At 41.7% G+C, this 18,967-nt stretch overlaps 1 protein-coding gene across 2 annotated transcripts in view; it reads left to right on the top strand.

Moving 5' to 3' along the window:
- The window catches only part of nlgn3a (neuroligin 3a), a 182,566-nt gene that overhangs the window by 106,826 nt on the left and 56,773 nt on the right, over positions 1 to 18,967 (top strand). For both annotated transcript variants that reach the window (XM_084719415.1, XM_084719414.1), the window contains one exon: positions 9,176 to 9,361. In XM_084719415.1, the coding sequence (XP_084575541.1) occupies positions 9,176 to 9,361 (186 nt within the window). The remainder of the gene's footprint in view (positions 1 to 9,175; positions 9,362 to 18,967) is intronic.

Genomic DNA, 18,967 nt, shown 5'->3' with positions numbered 1-18,967 from the left:
TCAGCAAAGACCTGCAGTTGAGTGAGTGTGTTATCATTCAGTTTGAACCTGCCTAGTGTCAAGGGGCAAGCCCCTGAAACATCGGACAGCTGTGTTTCCATTCAAGTCAGTCTGATATTTCCTTTAATTATTGATTCGTAATGAGCCCAACAGGCATCAGGAGCTCATGCATAAATTCTTTTTCACTGTTTTCTAGCTTGATTCTGCTGTCATGTTATATTCATTCATATGGAACTTCATTTGTAGGGGTGACAATCAAAAAGTATGTTTTTTATTTCCTCCAAGTCTTTATTTTCACTCCCACCGGAAACGAGGATGTGGTGTTGGGTAAATGGCCTTCAGTGTTCAGGCTGCCATAAAGAGGCTTTCTTGTGCTTGCCTGCCCTTCTCTCCATCTCTATCCCTCTTGCTCTCCTGCTCTCAGATCCAGCCATGCTATTGGGCAGTGAGCTGTAAACAGGAGCTGTACTCTGATCCAAGTGGCAATCACCTTCATTCAGGCCCACGCCCCCCTCCTGCCCCCTTCCCTTCACCCTCCCTTCTTTTTTTGAGTCATGCTGAAATCTTCACTCAAAAAAAGGAAAAGAGGATGAAAAATCTTGTGGGAATGACTCCCTGTGCGGAGGATGGACCGCTGGGTATGTCCCTTGCTCATCGTGAGCCTAACACACAGGCCCTTTATGTGGCTGTGAGGAGGGTGGCCCCTTCCCCTCCTCTGCTTCTCATCCACACCCCAGAGGCTCCCATTCAGCCCGGGCCTGGCTGGGGGGGAAGTTGGAGCTCTTTTGTAGTGGGGGATTCTTAGGGGAGGCTGTCAAGGCTGCGACTGTGTGGGCCTTTATTTCCCCAGAGAAGAGAAGGGGGGAGAAAAGATAGAGGGAGAGGGCAAGAGGGAGACAGAGGGGGGAGTACCAAAGGAGAGTTTGGACACAGACGGGCCTTGTTAAGCAGCACCCCCAAAGAGGGAGAGGATGAGAGAGAGAGAAAGAAACAGGGAAAAGGCAAAGTAAAAGCAAGAATGGATCTCGCAGAAAGCCAGAAAAACGTTCCCTCAGTTACGTCACCGCTGTTATTCCCATCCTCCGCCTCTCTTTTCCTCTACTCCTCCCTATCCGTTCCCTCCATCTGTCCCAAAGTAAGCTCGGTCTTCAGCTCAATAACAAGCTTTTGCCCTCCCCCTCACCCTTCCTCACCCCCTTCTCACCCTCCGCCATTACTTTACACACATTCCATTATCTGGGAGACCAGGCTAAGAGAGATGTCTGGGGTCGGAGCGATCATTATCATCACCTCTTTTCCGCTACACCATGAGTTATAGCCCACCGTATAGGAAACAGACATTTAAATCATAATCAATAGAGCAATATCAATGCTGAGAGGCATGGCTAAAGGAAATCACTGCTGCGGCTCAGGAGGAAACGGAGACGCTCAGTATGGACTGAGATAGCAGTGCCTGCTTATTGATAAAATATGATCAAGCGGGAAAATGCATTATGTGGCATCACGCTCTGTGCTGGCTTTTTTGGAAAAATAAACTCACTTTCGCTGACATTCAGGTGATGTGATGATTGTGGCTCGTGTGCGAAAATGTGTGGAAATGGAAAGGTGCTGGATTTGAGCGCTGATCTCCTGGTCTCTGAACATCAGCGTCTGCAGCTCATGTATTGCTTCCGGCATGGCGGCTCAAACACTGCAGAGAGGGGACGCTGTCATGCCGTATACATTAACTGACCCTCTGGTCATGTTAAGGTGACAAGGCCGACCGAGTTCCTCAGAGGGGGAGCTGTACAACACACACACAGTAGTGTTTTGTCCCAGCAAGGACGATGCAAGGTGACAGGTGCGACCTGACCCGGCCTGCGACCACACCACAGTCGCCGCTGCCACTCCAGCTGAATCTCTGAGTCTGTGCTGCCACAAGGAGAAAATACCAGTTCTTCATCCAGCTGAAGTGCACACCACATCACTGTCAGGGCAGAGCAGCATTGAGACACGATACAAAAACACATCATGTAATCAGTCAGGACAAATTACAGTTCTAACATGCAGAGAAAGAGCGCAGAATCACTGTTATTAACTCATACAGTTTGTTTGCTGTGAATGAGAAACTCATGCAAATTTCATGTCTCATTCAGCTGACATGTGTAGACAGGTTAAATTCCATTTTTGGAAGTCTTTGTTACAAGCCTTGAGACAATTTGAGATGTTATTTGTTGGCATGACCTTTTGCAAGTGGTGCTTATGTAACCACTTCTCTCAACTGATCGTATTAAATACATTCTGGATTTGGCATACATGATTTAAGAAGGTTGACTTAAATGAAGATCAGTTGTGTGAGTCCTTGTCCCCTGTGCAGTTCAACTTGAGGGCACTTCTCCTTTATCTAAACACATTTTCCACCAAACAATTTGTGCTTGATGCACAAAACAGCAAGTGTTAGACAATCCATATATGACGTTGGTGTTCAGCCTCAGGGTATTAGGCTTTGCCTCAGTTATTAAGAGCGGAGTGAAAAAAAAGACCCCGCATTTAATCTACAGTTTGTAACAGAAATCACAACAGGCAAGATTAATAATGTGACAGATAAAATTAAATTAGCACAGATGAATTTGTGTGCATTTAACTTTCAAAGTATCAGATCAACTACAACTATTTACAGTTTAATGATTATTTTATGTTTGTTGAATTAACTTGACTTGGGACACTGTAATTGTGTATAGTGTTTGTGCCAAAGTTAATTGGTCAGATCATTTAAAAGAAAATTTGCATATTAATTTGAATTCAGGCAGCTAACAAAGATGGATATAATGTGATTACACTTTATAATTAAATGCTTATTGTAAAGCGGCACCTAGTGTGTATTAAAAGTCTCAGTTGAACGTCAGGTTGAGTAGCGCAGTCAAGCACACAACCAGCCTGACCAAACCAGTTCAGAAGCACTGAGCTGCATCCCAGAATCCCAAGGTCCTGTGTAGGAGTGAGCTGTGAACAGATAGTGCACTGCACATCACGGTTCATGTGCCGCCAAGGCCCACGCAGTGGTGATGAGACGAGGATCATCTGCTAGATCTGGAAATCTATAACCAAAACCCTCCTGAGTGAAGAGATTTGGAAATTTAGGCAACTCAAACATGAGAAAGGGGAAAGTGTAGTATGTGTCATTATTTAAATAGTCAGGGCCTGGGACTGTAATAAGGAAACTCATCAGGCCTAAGTTAAGATAGGAAGAGTCTAAGATAGGATTTTTCTGGGTTGGTATTACAGAAGCAAATCCTAGCTAATTCTAAAAAATCTACCCTATCTTTCCTCATCCTATCTCAATCTTGATACTCAATTCAACATAGCATTTCAATTTTGGTGTCTGTTACCTGGCAACCGACACTTCTTTTCTCTTCTCGTCAAGCTAAACAACGTCATTTCATTAGTTTTTCTCTTTGGAACATACTAAAACATACATTGAAACATACAAAAGTGGAGCAAAACCAGCAAGTGGCACTCAACTTTAAGACAAATGAGTTAGAGTTGTTGGTAACATCTGTAAAGAAATCCAAAAATGTTATTTTTGGAAAAATTTACAGCAACACAAACCTGGGAAATAAAAGACAGAGAGTGGGCTAAGGTAACTGACAGTCTTCGTTGTATCCAGCATCCATTGTGGAAAAGCACTAAAAGAGCAGCAATATTGATTAAATGAGTAAGCTAACACTTTAATTAGCTACTGTTAGCTAAGACTAAGTTCAGCTACTCTTACCTAACACTAATGCTAGCTACTGTTGGCAAACACAATTAGCTACTGTTACTCAACACTGACATTAGCTAGTTAGTAGGTTAAGCTAGGGCTGGGCGATATGGACCAAAAATCATATCCCAATATATTTAGGCCGAATATCGATATACGATATATATCCCGATATTTTTTCCGCAAAGTGAGAGCAAATGTTCAGTCAAGGTCAAAGCTAAATATGACATGTCACAAGTAGTTTTATTGAAACTGGCTATTTCAGTGAACAGTGGCAAAATCAAATGAATAAATAATAAACAGGTTTCTTCACCTGGTTCATGAAAAAAATGCTCAGTTGTTCAAATAATAAAATTTAAACATAAATACTGTACCTTTTTTGAAATTAAAGCTCTGTGCACATTTAAATAAAAATATATCTTAAATAAAAATAGCCTATAAAATAAAATAGGCCAATCTTTTTCTGAAATAAATCTATTCATGAGAAAAGTCAGTAAACATTTTTTTTAGTTTGACAACAATAAATGGCTTATTGAAATTGAATCCGACTTGTTCCACAGTTGCAACAGGGACCATATCTTTTGCAATGTGATAGGACACCGCTTTCGTTATAGTACACCACTTGTCACTTTTCTTTTCATAAGGCACACTGCGGGAAATGAGGCTCGCAGTGGGCTTTGTTTCGGGGCTAGAGCTTTTTCGGGTTGTGGATGGCTTGCAGCTGGGGCTTCTGCAGCGCGCAGCTTCACACACTCTTCGTACTGCAGTTTTGCCACTGTTTTAGGTGGTGAAAAAGATTTGTAGTGCTTCCACCCCTGGCTGTAACTTGTTTAGCGCATTCCCTACATATAACGTGATTTTGTTGCTCATCTGATACTTTAAAACCAAACCATCTCCAAATTACTGAGCCACTGCTTATTCGTGTACTAACCAATTCCTCCGTCGCGCGCTCTGCAGCCGTTGTTGCTTCCTCCATGCTTGTTGAAGAGTGCCGGAGTGTCTCTCCCTGCCCCTCTCCCCTCTGTGCACGAAAGAGGAGGGGCGCGCGGAGCAGTGCAGAGAGCTCCGGGTTATCAGCGCAGCAGAGCAAGGATCACAGCGCAAATTTGAACTATATCGATATATACGATATAGTCTAATTCCATATCACATTTAAAAATATATCGATATAATTTTTATATCGATATATCGCCCAGCCCTAGGTTAAGCTACTACTACTACTTATGGAAAATGGAGAAGTTAGGACAGCTTAACTCTTACTCTCTTTACTCTGAAGTTGGGAGAGTTTATTTAAGATTTTAGCAATTTAGGATGCTTGTGTAATACACATTTCCTATCTTCAGTAAGGGTAGACACATCGATGGAACTATTCATCTGTAAATGACTTTTTTCTCAGGTCTTAACTGTATTTACCATGGTTCTAAAACAGTTAAGACAGAATCTGCATAAAATTTCCTAACTGCTTGTCCTGCCTTAATTTAAGTTTCAGAGATAGGATAAATCAAAAATTTCTATCACAGCTACACAGCAATACCCAAACTCATTGCTGTGTCCTATCTTGTCTCAGAATAAATCCTAAGTAGAACTGTAAATTTAATTCTTCAGTCTGCACTCGTCCTGTCACGCCTGTATCTGTGTTAAGAATGTACAATCTACAATTTAGCAATGTGCCTGAGCCATTTTACGGTTCAGTGGAGGAGAGGAAACTCCAACCTCTAGGGAAGTTTTCTTATCACTTGATGGCCCAAGGTATTTGAGTAGATGTAAGCGTGTCAGTCAAATTCCCCATTGATTGTCTTGGCAATTGATATGTACCCATTATTACATGGTCTACGTGGAAATGTAAAGCGTTGTTATATGGTTTGAGTAGCCTTTCAATCCTAATATTTGAGTGTTCCTGTTGGTCACCGTCTTCATGGTCATGTCCACACAGACCTAACAACAGTGGTGCTGCCATTTTTGGCTGTTATTTTGAATTTAGGACAGGGTCAATGCCGTCCTGACTGAGGATTTATAATTTTGAAAAGTCTTCAGTTTGGACAGTTCTATAACAACTAAATTTTCATCCTAAAATAAGATAACATGTTTCGGGAATACAGTTAGGAAACATGTTTTTGTAATACCACGTCCTAAATGTCATCCTAAACTGACATAGACAGGATTTCAGACTTAGGAAATGTCTGGAATGAGGCCCCTGGCCCTTATTCTAGCAAAGTGAGCCGAAGTCCAGAGGTGATGCATAGGTGATGGACATAAACATGTAGCCATAAAACAAAACCTCTGGAACACAAGCAGCAGTCTGCTATAAATATAAAAATAGAAATAGCCATGCATAAAAACAATTACTTTGCTATCTTAATTGTTTTCCAAAGAAAATACTTTCTGTCACCTTTCCAATTAAAACATAACCAGCAGCTATATTAGATGTATTTTTAAATGGTGCCTGCAGCATGTCTTGTTGTCTAAGATATTGGATTCCACCTCTACATTTTAATGACTAGTTTCATTTATAGATGCAGAGGATTCAACATGGTGAAAACAAAAAGTCACAAAAGACCAGTGCATCGAGCTGGCTTTATTCTGGCAGCTGGGTATTCAACTCTAATGATTTGCTTTTTGTCATTCAGTAATTCCTCACATTACAATGCCAAATGGATAATGTTTACTATCTTTTCAATTAGGCTAAACAGTCGCACAGAATCCCTTTCACATGCCGCTCTCCTGACATTTTGTAACCCATCTGACATACACTTGGTGAAGTGTGAACCATTTCACAAATGAGGGTTATTCTGGGAGAGTCACGTCTCCCCCCACTCTCTCTATCCACAGCACCCAGGAGAGGCTTGTAAAAGCTGTTGTCCTTTAGTTATGACGGAACGTGAGGAGGAGCCGCAAGAGAAAAAGAGAAGGGAAAGCTCTTCAATCGCAGTCCTCCTCTCTCCTCTCTCTGTCTGTCTGTGTCCGTCTCTGTTCCTCTGCCTGTCTCTTTCACTCTCTCTCTGCGTGTGCCCTGCCGCTCTGTCATCCTCAGGGATGCGTCTGAAGGAGACCATCTGTTGATCCATTTGTCTCCTGCTTTGCTTCCTGTGCCACCGCCTCTCTCCTATCGATGATCAGGCCTGGCCTTTCCCCTGCCCACCCTCTTTGTCGCTGCCAACAGGCACTCTGGGTGAGGTGGGAAGGCTGTGGGGGGTGGGGCAGGAGGTTGTGCCCTCTAGTCTCAAAGAGAGAAAATAGGGATTGGCAGACATGCATCCCTTTTTGTACGTACATACCATAAACGGCTAATGAGCCTGGAGCAGCTGCTTTCTAATCTGTGTTTATCTAGAGCGAGCATGGCTGTGCTGACCGGAGTCCAAAAACACACACATCAGATCTTTTGTTTTGTTTTGGTTTTTTTTATATATCAAAACTATTCAACCCCCCGTAGGACTTAAACACAGAGAGTTCATCATTATATGGAGGCATAGACCATGAAATAGATGTTAGAAACAATGCTGAGATGCTGAAGGACCATCACTGCAGGCTTGCAACACATTTATCGCTTGTGAAATGTTTGGTGGTGTTGCCACTAAAGAGAGGGTGGGTGTGTGGGGGGGTGGGGGGGGTCTCGCCTTCCACACATGTCTCCTAGCTGTCACCTCGCATGCATGCTCAGGGGTTTGATGGACACTGAGTCCACCGTGGGGACTTCAGGGATTGCTTGCCTTTGATCTTCTCCCACGACTCTCGATTACCCATCATTCAGCAGGGCTTAGGCCCCGGAGAGCAGCTGGGAGAGGGGCGGTGTGTTAACATGAGCTCTGATGTACCCAAGAGAGACTCACTGTCCAACTCAGACATCATGTAGCAGATTACACAGACACGGAGGAAAATGTGTGCGGGTAGTGGCTGTTGTGAGTGTTTAGAGTGTGAGAGAGAATCGGAAATATGTCAGAGGAAGGTGGTGATTCTGATAGGGTACATAATGAGGTCGCTGTCCACACGGAGGGTTTTAAAGCCTCAGAATTATTGTAAATCTTATTATCACGTCTTTTTCTCTCCTTCTCTGTGTGCAGAGTTTTCATAGATTTGTAGGGTTTTCATCAGAACTGCTCAATATATCTGATGATGGGTGTTCACCCGGGGAGACGTGCCATTGATTTCCCATAAGGTGCAGATGACATGTGGTCACACGCGCTTCTATTTTACCAACAGCCATGTCATCCAATAAGTCATGATTTCACCGCTGCTGTCACCTGGCGTGATGGTTCCTCTGAAAAAATCTGGGTGGGGTCAGCCATTGTGGATAACCTTTTATCCTGCAGGTGCACACAGAAAATAAATAGCCATGGAGTATTGCATGTGCAAGTTGCAGACCACCTACTTTTTATTTTGATCAAGTGCACTTTCAGTATGTAAAACAAAGGGATTTATCAGCGATTTTCTTTAAAACACCATGTCACACATTAACAGGCAATTAACATTACAAAACAAAACCACCTTGAAACTGGGCTTCACTTCACTAAAAAATGTCAAAAGTATGAATTAAAGCAACTTACATAGACTATACTAACATCTCAAGTTAGCTAATGTTAGCAAAACACTAGCAAACTGGCTGACAATGGCTGACATATATAACTAGCTTGTGAAAGCACTGGAAACAGGACACAGCAGTTGTTGATTGACAACGCCAGGAGACAGTGGGTGCAGTTTGATGATGTCATGGGGCACGTCAATTTGTCATACACAATGTGGATAAAAGAAGAAATGGCAGCATTGTTCCTGGTGCTCCAAAAGTGCAAGTGTGTGAGTTTTTGGACACAAAGAGTGTATTTTAAGCCCATACACCTCAGATGCTACACTAGCTAACAGCTGATGTAGATTAGCTAGCTAGTTAGCCAACATTTTGCTAACTTTAGCTATAAGATGTAATTAACTAGCTAATTAGCTAGTGATGTTGTACATTGGCTAATTTCAGGTGTGATAATATATACAATATGTATGTTGTTTTTTGAATAAATAAGTCAAGGTTTTTTTATGTAGCACCTTTCACAAAAGTGCTTTAGATGGATTAAAATACACAGCAACAACAAAAATACACAGTAACAACAGGTCCCCAGCAACATCTTTTAATCATCTCAAAATGTTCTTTACATACATGAGCATCACATATAACATATCTAAATAAAGCAAACAGGAAAGAAAAAGTTGGCAGAGGTTCCCAAACAGGTGAGACTCAGGAAGGGTGAATTGTGGAGGGGTTCGGCTTCATTCAATTAATGGTAATTATTTTTCTTGCAACCATCAACAAAATATGCAATATACAACACTGGTCTGTTGTAAAGAGTTGTTCCATTAAGAACAAAAGCGAGTCCAGGGGGATGCTTCTCCATTTCTTCTTTGAGTTTATTTCTGAGTTTTTAATTTCTTAATTTGTGTGTGTGTGTGTCGCAGGCTTCCTCAGTACGGGTGACCAGGCTGCTAAAGGGAACTATGGGCTACTGGACCAGATCCAGGCTTTAAGGTGGATCAGCGAGAACATCGGCTTCTTTGGAGGAGACTCCAACCGCATCACTGTGTTCGGTTCTGGGATCGGAGCTTCCTGCGTCAGCCTGCTCACCCTCTCCCACCACTCAGAAGGTACAGTACAGCAGAAAGACGAGGGGAGGCAGGGCGGGGTGGGGGTGGGGGGGGGGGGTGGGGGGGGGGGGGTGATACAGCTGTGGGGCTCCTGCCTGCCGGTGTGTAGGCTGCTTGATATTAGAAACTGGCCGTGCAGTGAGCGAGTTATTGAGTAATGTATTCTACTGTACTATACAGCATAGCAAATTCTTTAAGGAGCAGGTGTTTGCATTGAAATGATTGCGGTGTTCATTCCCATCCGGAAATTGAAACTCCACAGCAGATTTCCAACCACATGGTGGGTCTACTGGTTTGCTAGTATCCTTCTCAATGTCAGAAATAAATATGTGGGTATAATGCGTCTTTGTAAGCAAGATAAAAAAGGACATGCTGTACCAGGGGAGAGCTTTTATAGTGGCAGCCACAGTCAGGCAAAATGACACACACACACACACACACTGCTCACTTTGTAAGCGATGTTGTTTATCTGCTGGCTACCTTAATGCTACTTCATGATGATTTACTGCCCATGTTGGCCATGTCTTTAATACTAAATGCAGCATGCGTGCTTAACCTGGACATGCGATAAACATTTCTCATACTCATGCTCCCCTAATGCATCATTGAATGAAGATGGAGGTAAGTTCTTGCAGGAAGTGCTCTGGCTTAAGTGTTTCTGAGCTCCATCCTGCAGAGTTTTATGGACAAGGCATCATCTTTAACCTGGAGTTATTACACTCAGTCACGTATTTGTCTGTCCAATTAAAAGCTGGCTGTTTGTTTTGCACTTAATTGATAGTGGTGTTGTGTACATGACAGGTTGTTGTTGTATGGCGATGTTCACATTTTTTTTCCTGCATTGTTTATATGGTGGTAATCTTCCAAATGAGAAATCTTTACATGCAGCCACGCTCACATGTAGCCTTCTTGTGAATGTGTTAACAAGCCACAAACATGCCGCTTTAGACACACGTGGCTGGAAATGTAACACGGAGCTTTTACTGTACATTAGATGGCAGTGAATTACATTAAAGAAACCAGTCTTGCATTAAATAGAGGATTGGTCTTAGGCAATACAGTGGTCAGGAAGCTAACCACTAACACACACACACACACACACACACACACACACACACGCACACACACACTATTCTTCATTCTTCTTGTCACCAGGCAGAGTAAAATCAACATGCATTTTGAAAGAGGTCATTTGAGCTGCTCTTTCTTTGGTTCCCCATTACAGTGCCAGGGATTTGGGATGTGTTTTGCGTTCTCCAATTTGCATTAAAGTGTTACTAATTGCCTTGATTTCCTCCGATGAATGATGACTGCTTTTGGATTGAATTTTTACCGTAAATGCCTTTTTTATTCATACTCCATAATGCTACGCTCCATGTAGCATGTTATTATACTGCCAGTGAAACCATCTCCTCTGCCTCCTAGTAAATTGGATATTACCGGGTCTGTTTTTTCCCCTGAATGGAAATGTATGCCCCGCTGATGGGATATAAAAAAAAAAGGAGCCAGTAAAACTTGAGGGATCCTAGGAAATTGAAACAGGAAGCCTTCTATCACGCCAGGACTCTTGCTGCGAATGTTACCAATGGCAATCAGATTTCACACAGTCTCTCTCGGAGCACAGATTGTTGTAATTATATAAAGTTTAGGACTGGAGTGGGCTGCAGGATGTGACAGGAAATCCAAGTGAAGAAATGTCTTTTTGCACCTGCTTTCACAACATCCACTGTACTCTCCCCCTCCTCCTCTCCTCACCCTCCTCCTCCTCTCCTATAGTCTTAAATGTTGGAGTGACGGCTGGTAGGGTGTCCTTGTTGCCAGGACAACACAATAAACAAGAAAGGACTCAAAGCAGCTCGTGCTGAAAATTGAAGTAAAGATCTATAATCAAATGAATTATACCCTGTGACATGGGCACACCTGGACTCAGGTAGCCTCTAGCAATGGATTTGTGTAATTATCTCCTATCCACGTTAGCTGACTGTTGCATTTCACAAGGAGAGCCTTATGTAGAGTTTCCTGCTTTGCACTAGAATGGAAATTAAATCAGGAAACCAGATTGTGAACAATAAACCATGGCCCCACCCTCATTTGCTGATTTGACTTTTTGTTTTTGACTTGTTGACAAAAACAAATCATGCTCTCCCTGCAGAAATAGAGGTAGTGGTGAATGTCACATTGAATGTGACGAAAGTGAAAGTGAATGTGACGTTTGTGAATTCAGGAGTAGCATAAGGCAGTGGTTCTCAACCATTTCGAGTCACGACCCCCCAGAATAATCAGATTGGTGTTTGTGACCCCCACAAAAATCCATATTGTAGAAAGTCAGGGTGATATTTTCCGGAGCTTGGTGTGAGCTCTGTTGGAAGCGCCGGTGCTTTGTGTTCAGCAGTTGATGGTGCTGTTGTCGGACACTCGGGTGACCCACCCTGGGACAGTCTTCATTTCCTGTCCTGTCTCTTGTTGGCCCGAGTGGTGACCTTGAAAGCTTTTCCCTTCATGTGCACACACATTCTTACAACCACATTAAAATCTATTCAAAGGCAAATTATATTACTGGTTCAGACAATGTAATGTAAAAAACATTTCCCTGTCTAAAACACAATCCTCATTTCCCATCATGCCTAGTGCTGGATTGATTAATGCATTAGGTTTGCTGTTTTATGCTACAAAATGCAAATGTTACTTTTTGTTAGTGTTTGTGTCTGATTTTTGGGACTGATGCTGATTCTGATATTAGGAGTTAAAAAGATATAATCAGCAGATATTTAGACAGAATATAATATACAGAATATAGACATAAACACATAAACAGTTTTTTCAGTGATCTCTCAAAAGTGGTTAGTATGTATGACAAAGATGTGTAATGGAGGCAGGATATTATTGTTACTGAAAACCATATCATATTTTTTTAATTATAAATACAACTGTAACTGAATAAAAAACACAAAATAAGTAAAGTATATGTATAGATTAAACCTGAATTAAAATAAAGGATCGACTGATAAATCAGTTGTGCTCTAAGAAATCTGTCCCTGGTACAGGCAATGTTAAATATTCCAGAAACTAAAATACAGCCCTCATTTTTCATCATGCCTAGTGCTAGACTTAGTTAAAGCTACTACAAGGAACTTTGCTACTGTGCTGATTTTGGACCCTGTGGACAAAATTGGCAGTAGTTTCACCGTAATGACCACAAAATAACGTCAAAAATAAAATGATCGAAATAAAAATCTTCTCCTCCTTCATTTTAACTGGCATACTACTCACTGTAACTGTGGTTGTGAAAATGTAAACTCAGGTTTGCTTCATCTGATTTCAAGGAGAATCCGACCTGGTGGCTGACATTAAGAATAACTATATAGAAATGGTCGATCTACTCGTGGATGGTCTTGTTTGCTTATGTAGGTCATGTAGGGGCATCAGTAATAAATTGAGATTATTTCATAACTTCTTGTAGTAGCTTTAAGTTTAGTGTTTGTAACGTGTCTATTCACAACATGATGTTTTATGTTGGTAATTGTCATTTTTGAACTGGTTTATAGTTTTAACCATTAGTGAGATGAGTGTTATATATATTTTTGAGTGTCTTGTCCCTCATGTTGAACGTCTTTAAGGAGCTGACAAGGCTGAGAGTTGCTTCTTGACTCTCATTCTGTGCAATATTTTATTTTATTCTTTAGAACCGTCCGACAACTCCTGGAATTATCTCACAACTACTTTGTGGGTCCCAACCCATAGGTTGAGAAACACTGGCAGAAGGTACAATGTGATACCATTGCATAGGAGATCTGCAGACTTACACGCAAACATTTTCCTTCACCTGCTCCTCAAATGCAGGATAACGAGGCCCATGCAGGTAAAAAAAAAAAGAAAGGTAAATCAGTGATGACACACTGTTCTGGAGCTCCCTGGTGTGTCGGTGTATTTAATGACAGTATTCCCACTCTTACTGTACACACAGTCTGTCATTACTGCCTACAGTGCATAGACTTTCGATCTAACAGAGGCTCCTTTTATGCCTGTTGGTGGCAGAGTGACAACTTACTTCAGATGCTCCGTGCTCCTCCTGAAGCCTATTTAATAAGCTGGATCCTCCTATATCATCCCAGCCCTCCGGCCTCTCTCTTTGATTGCCTGCTCCTCTGGCCTGGCCTTGGTGTCGTCTCCATGTGGGCGTGCCGAGGGCTCCAGTCACAGTGTACATCCATCACACACACACATACACACACACACCCTCCACCTTCTGGCCTGCGTGGAGGCTGGCCTGGACGTCCTCTCGTGAGGGCTGGATTTTTTAGACCCCGGTCCCTGCCCTGCCTCCTCCATCTAATCTCCTCCTCACTGCACCCATCTGTCTCCCTGCCTTCACAGACAGTAAAAGCATGCGAGGGACACACGCTTTCCCTCCATGTGCCAGCGTGTGCCTCTCTCTGTCGCTTTCTTTCTCCCTCTCTGGGTTTCGGCTCCCTAGTCTGCAGCGTGTGTGGTGTGTTGCTATTAATAAGATGGCTGCCTTGTCTGCGATGTGGCGAGCAATCTAGCTTCACATCTGAGACTTTGGAAGCAGAATGGTCATTAAAAGCACAGTCTCTCTCGGCAGGAGAGTGTTTTTGACCAGCTTATTAAATGTAGCTCAACAGTTGTGTTCCCTCAGAGGGAAATCTGTCCCCATCTTCTTTTTCTCTGGCTTCAAAGAGAAAACGGCTGAAGAAGTTCAGAAGCAAGGACATTAGCCAGTCCCATGTATTATCTATCTGGCATCGCACAGGCACTAATTGAACATGCAGATTTGGCTTTTTCCCTATCTCCTAATAATCATTATGGTATAAAAAGTGAGAGGGCTTCTCTGCACATGAGCAGAATACCAAATAGCCAGTGACTCAGACGTGTGTATGTGTACATATATATCCCTCCGATAAATCTGTTTCTCCATTCACAGAAACAGAAAACACACCTTATAGCTATAGTCATGTGTCTGCGTCAGTGCTTCATTCGTCTATGTATGTGCACGACACCATGTCTATTCATGGCTGGAGCCGCTGAAGGTCGTTTGGTTTCTTTTTTTTCCCCCTCTCTTCCTGTAAGCAATCAGGATAAAAGCTCCGCTTCTGAGGAAGTGCTCCCCTTTTAATGGAACGTCTTGGACATTAAAGACAGCTAGTGTGGAGGATCCTTCATGCCAATGTCAGCTTTCATTTTTATTAAGACTTCTGGGTTATTGAGGACCATAAATGTGCATGTTAAATGCTTGGGTTTTATTGCAGCAGTGCAATGACTACCAAGGCTTTTTAAACGCAAGACACCACCCAGCAAACACTGAAACCCCCTGGACCATGAGTATTAAGAGGGCAGCGTGACAGGTGCTCAGTTTGGGCAACAAGTTTTTGAAGCTGTTTAGTGTGAAGGATAGCGTAGAAGGTGATTAAGTGAAGGAATGCATCTTGGGATGTGTAGAAATCCAGGATCAGAGAGACTGAAAGAAATCAAAGGGTGTGACAGGACATTTTCTTCCAATCAAATCTGAAACATTAACTTTATTAATGGCTGCTCTTCATACTGAACAACTTGCTGTGGATTTTCTGACTGAAATTTATGATTCATGCAGTCTCAGGCAGGATGTGACTTGGAAGTCATGGGACCTGATGTATTACTGTCCTTCAGCCGGTTGGGAAAGAAACAGAAGCCTCTGTTCGACTTATTGTGATGTAATGATTACAGTGAGACACAAGCTGCCATGAGTCCTTTATGGTCAAGTGTGTGCTGTCAGTGAGTCATCTGGAGGCAAGATGGCTCTCCAAGAAAAGCTTTAATAACATAAAACAAAACGACACACACACCTTATATTACAGTACCCTCGCAATAAACTGTTACTATTATTACTGTATGTTATAAGCAAGAAAAGTAAAACTGCACTTATTAGAGGATTAGTGGGTTAAATGAGAAAACAGAACGGCTGACATATAATTCAATGGATACATTTGGTCTTACATTTTGACTTGACAAAGATAATTTAATGAAAACCGAATAGCTTTTATTAACTTTGTGATACCTGTCACAAACACATCAACATTTGTCACTGAGTTTACACTGGTCTGACTTTTTTTTTTAAACATCTGTACCTTTTTCTCCTCCCCACCATCCTCTCAGTGGACAACACGAGATTCATTCCTCTGTGGTGTAAACCAAACAAATATTTGATGTAGAAGTGATACTGATACTGAGGCAAATAACAAGGTAGTAGAACAAGTAAGTAATAATAATAATAATTTGTGACACATTAAACCACGTGTTTTGGCTACATATTACATAATATGGACATTACAACTACAACTTCATTAATCTAAAATGTGTGTCATGAGCGCCTTGAGTAGTTTTCAACATTTGTGTAAAAATGCCAGGCAAGCAGCGTGCAGATACAGCCAAGTCTGATGGAGCTGATTCAGGAGGTGACGACTAAAGTCAGGCTTCAAGGCTTAATTTCTTTATTTATTCATTTTTTGATCATTTTTTCGTGTATAGCTGGATTGCTTGGAAAGAAAAAAGTGTATTTGATTTCGTCATTTTTTATTTAGTTTGGTCTATTTTTAAATTGTAGTGAGTAGTAATAGTTATGTCATTTGTCATTTTGTCCTCTTTCATACAGTATAGTGCTCGACTGAGCATATGAGATATAACTGTAAATTATTTCTACATTTTCATACATAGTAGTTTTAATGCACAGTTTGAGCACTACATGTATACTGTTTAAGTGTCACTGTATGTGATTTTTACAATATATGGGTGAGTATTATGTTAGTATGTTATTATATTTAATAGACTAATCCCATATGGAAAAAAATAGATACATTTTACTGAATGTTTCTATTTTTTTATTTGAAATCTTAAGGATATTTGTGTAATCTGAAATTTATGTAATTTGGGAATTTATAAATACTATATGTGACAACGAATCTAGATACAATACTCCTAGCAGATATGTGTAACTTGCATGAGTTGAGCAGCCATTATTGACATGGAAATGGAAGTACTGTGTAAAACCCTGCAAGATGTCATGTATAAAAGACATAATCAAAAGAAAAATATATATATAAAAGCATATATCTTCATAACAGGGCCTGAAATGGTATAAACAGAAGTGGGGAGCACTTTGCAACATATCAAAGTGACACAAACACATAAAATGAAAATATCACAATTGCTTAAAAAAAAAAAAAAACAGGACTTCACATATGCACAAATATAAACATATTTAGTCAAAGGTTTCACGGAAAAATGTTGTAAAAATGTTTCAAAAGCTTACTTACTTACTTTTGTTGTTGTTTAATAGACAGATTGATTTCAGTCAAGAATTCAGTTTAAGGAGAAAATATGAGAACTGGCTCAGTTCATGAGTGTGTGCTGCTTGTACTAAGACTGAGCTGGTTTGGTTCCAGCCTGCAGCCCTTTGCTGCATGTCATCCCTCCATTCTCCCTCCCTCTTTCCTGTCCTCATTTCAGCTGTCCTCTGTATTTCAGGTATGAAAATCCCAAAATATATATACAAAAAATGCTCCTTGGGGTTCCCCTGTTTAACGTCACAATGCTATGAAGTGTGGCTAATTCTTAAAGAAAGTGTGCATAAATTCCACAAGGGAGTCCTCATGCACTTGACAATCTTACAGTGGGACAGACATAAGCCCTCGCTGACATAGCGGGAACACACCTCAAAATCTGTGAGTCTGTGAATCTGAGTTTGATTCCAGCCTGGGCATGAAGCTGCATGTCTCCCCCTCTCTCTCCCTGTGGAACATGTATGGAAAACATAATTTGCCATGCACTTTACCTATAAACAATATATATACATACATCGTTTACTGGAATCATACTTAATTATGATGTATGAGAAGAAGACAGAAGTGGACATTTTGATGACTAAATCATAGTATTAAACATAAATCTTTTGAGACATACAGTAAAGCAATCTTTTACTATTTGAGCCAATTGGAAATTCTATTACTCTTGTTCTATTTTTCTTATTCTATTTCTTTTCCATATGGGATAATTAATCGATGAATCAGGATAATTAAAATGATCATCTTCATCTGACGTGAAGCAGTGAATTATGTGTCATCGTTTTAATAATTATAGTATTTGAATCTCTTAATACTTTGGGGTTTAACGTCATTGTGTGTGACTCCGCCTACGAGACTTCACATGGCAGGTTAGGGAACAAGGTCTCGTGTGATTTGACCGCTCAAATCAACGCAAATGACTGCTGTTCTGTCTCTGGCATGTATTTAACTGGTAGACCTATAAAGGAAGGAAACAAGACTGACAACAATGTTTATTGGACCTGGAATCAATCTGCCTCTGTCAATCTTGCTGATACAGTGCTGCTGTTGTGGGATTCAAAGCCTGAGTTGCCATGAGCACCTAACCTCTGCTCTGACAATCATTTACCATGTACACGCGGGCTTGTAGTCGTCCTCAGAGGGAACAACACAAACGCTGCTGTAGCACGGCTGCTGGGAATTGCGAGGACGTGGCGAGCCTTGACAACTTGTGTACTCATTCATTGCTGAATCTTGACATACCGACACGTAGTCTAAGGCTAATATAAATGCTGCGCCAAATTACCTTATTTTACAGAGTGAAGACGGAGGCCAACAGGCTGTACAGATGACGAGTGTGTGAGTGTTACACTACATCACTGCTTTAGCCGTGGTGGTACATCTGGCTTTGACCTTTGAAAATAACATGTGTGGGTTTCATCTCTGAAACGAGACCCATGGGAGGTTCTCCTTGTGGAATGGCCTTCAGGCCTGCACACCCTCCATAATGTCTATGTGCTGAGCTCTCGCTGTGTGGATCTGGAGGTGCGATCCATCCGTGTTCCGTGTGTCGACTTCATTTCTGTGGGCTCAGGCATCCTGTAGCTGCCATCCGCCGCCCGTGGAGTTTTAAGCATCAAATAAAGGCACCTTGCAAGAGCTGGGAATGTGAATTGGAGTCACCGGGAAAGATAGCTGCATAACCACATCCCTGGGATGTTATTCATACACGATGCAGCTGCCATTGTTGTGCAAATGACTCGTGCTTGAGAAAAACCAGGGACAATTGTCGAAGTTGAATAGACCCCATTTCTGAGGTGTCAAAGGCATTCAGCAACTCGACACTGTAAAGTTACCTGGGTGTTTGGGGTAACAGAATGCCTCCATCTCGAGGTTTGATTTGGCTGTTTGCTGAAGGGTGTCTCTGCATCTCAGGGTGTGAAAAAGGCCTATGCGAGATGAGAGAATGGGGACGCGCCTTGTCAGGTGCCGTATTCTTCCACCTCGATTGACAAGAGCGATAATTAAACCAGGGGGATGCCATCTCTGTGGAGCAAGAATGCTTGTATTTATTTACGCTGACTACTCTGCTTTGTTGTCTGCCATATAGTGTGGCCGTCATTGTGTGGAGAAAGCAGGCCGCTTTTAACAAGTGGCCCATGTGGCATTTTTCAGTCACTCTTTGAGCGGGGGTGTCTTTGACTTTGCATAGCAGAGCAAAATTGCTTTATTTTTAACACAACAAAGATGGAGGATTATTTACCAACTAAAAGGTATTACTCTCTTTTGAACT

This window comes from Lutjanus erythropterus, chromosome 5, assembly GCF_056507025.1.
Source record: "Lutjanus erythropterus isolate fLutEry1 chromosome 5, fLutEry1.hap2, whole genome shotgun sequence".
Lineage (NCBI taxonomy): Eukaryota > Metazoa > Chordata > Actinopteri > Lutjaniformes > Lutjanidae > Lutjanus > Lutjanus erythropterus.
Note: the sequence above shows the minus strand (reverse complement) of the source record. Positions and strands in the feature narration are given on the sequence as shown.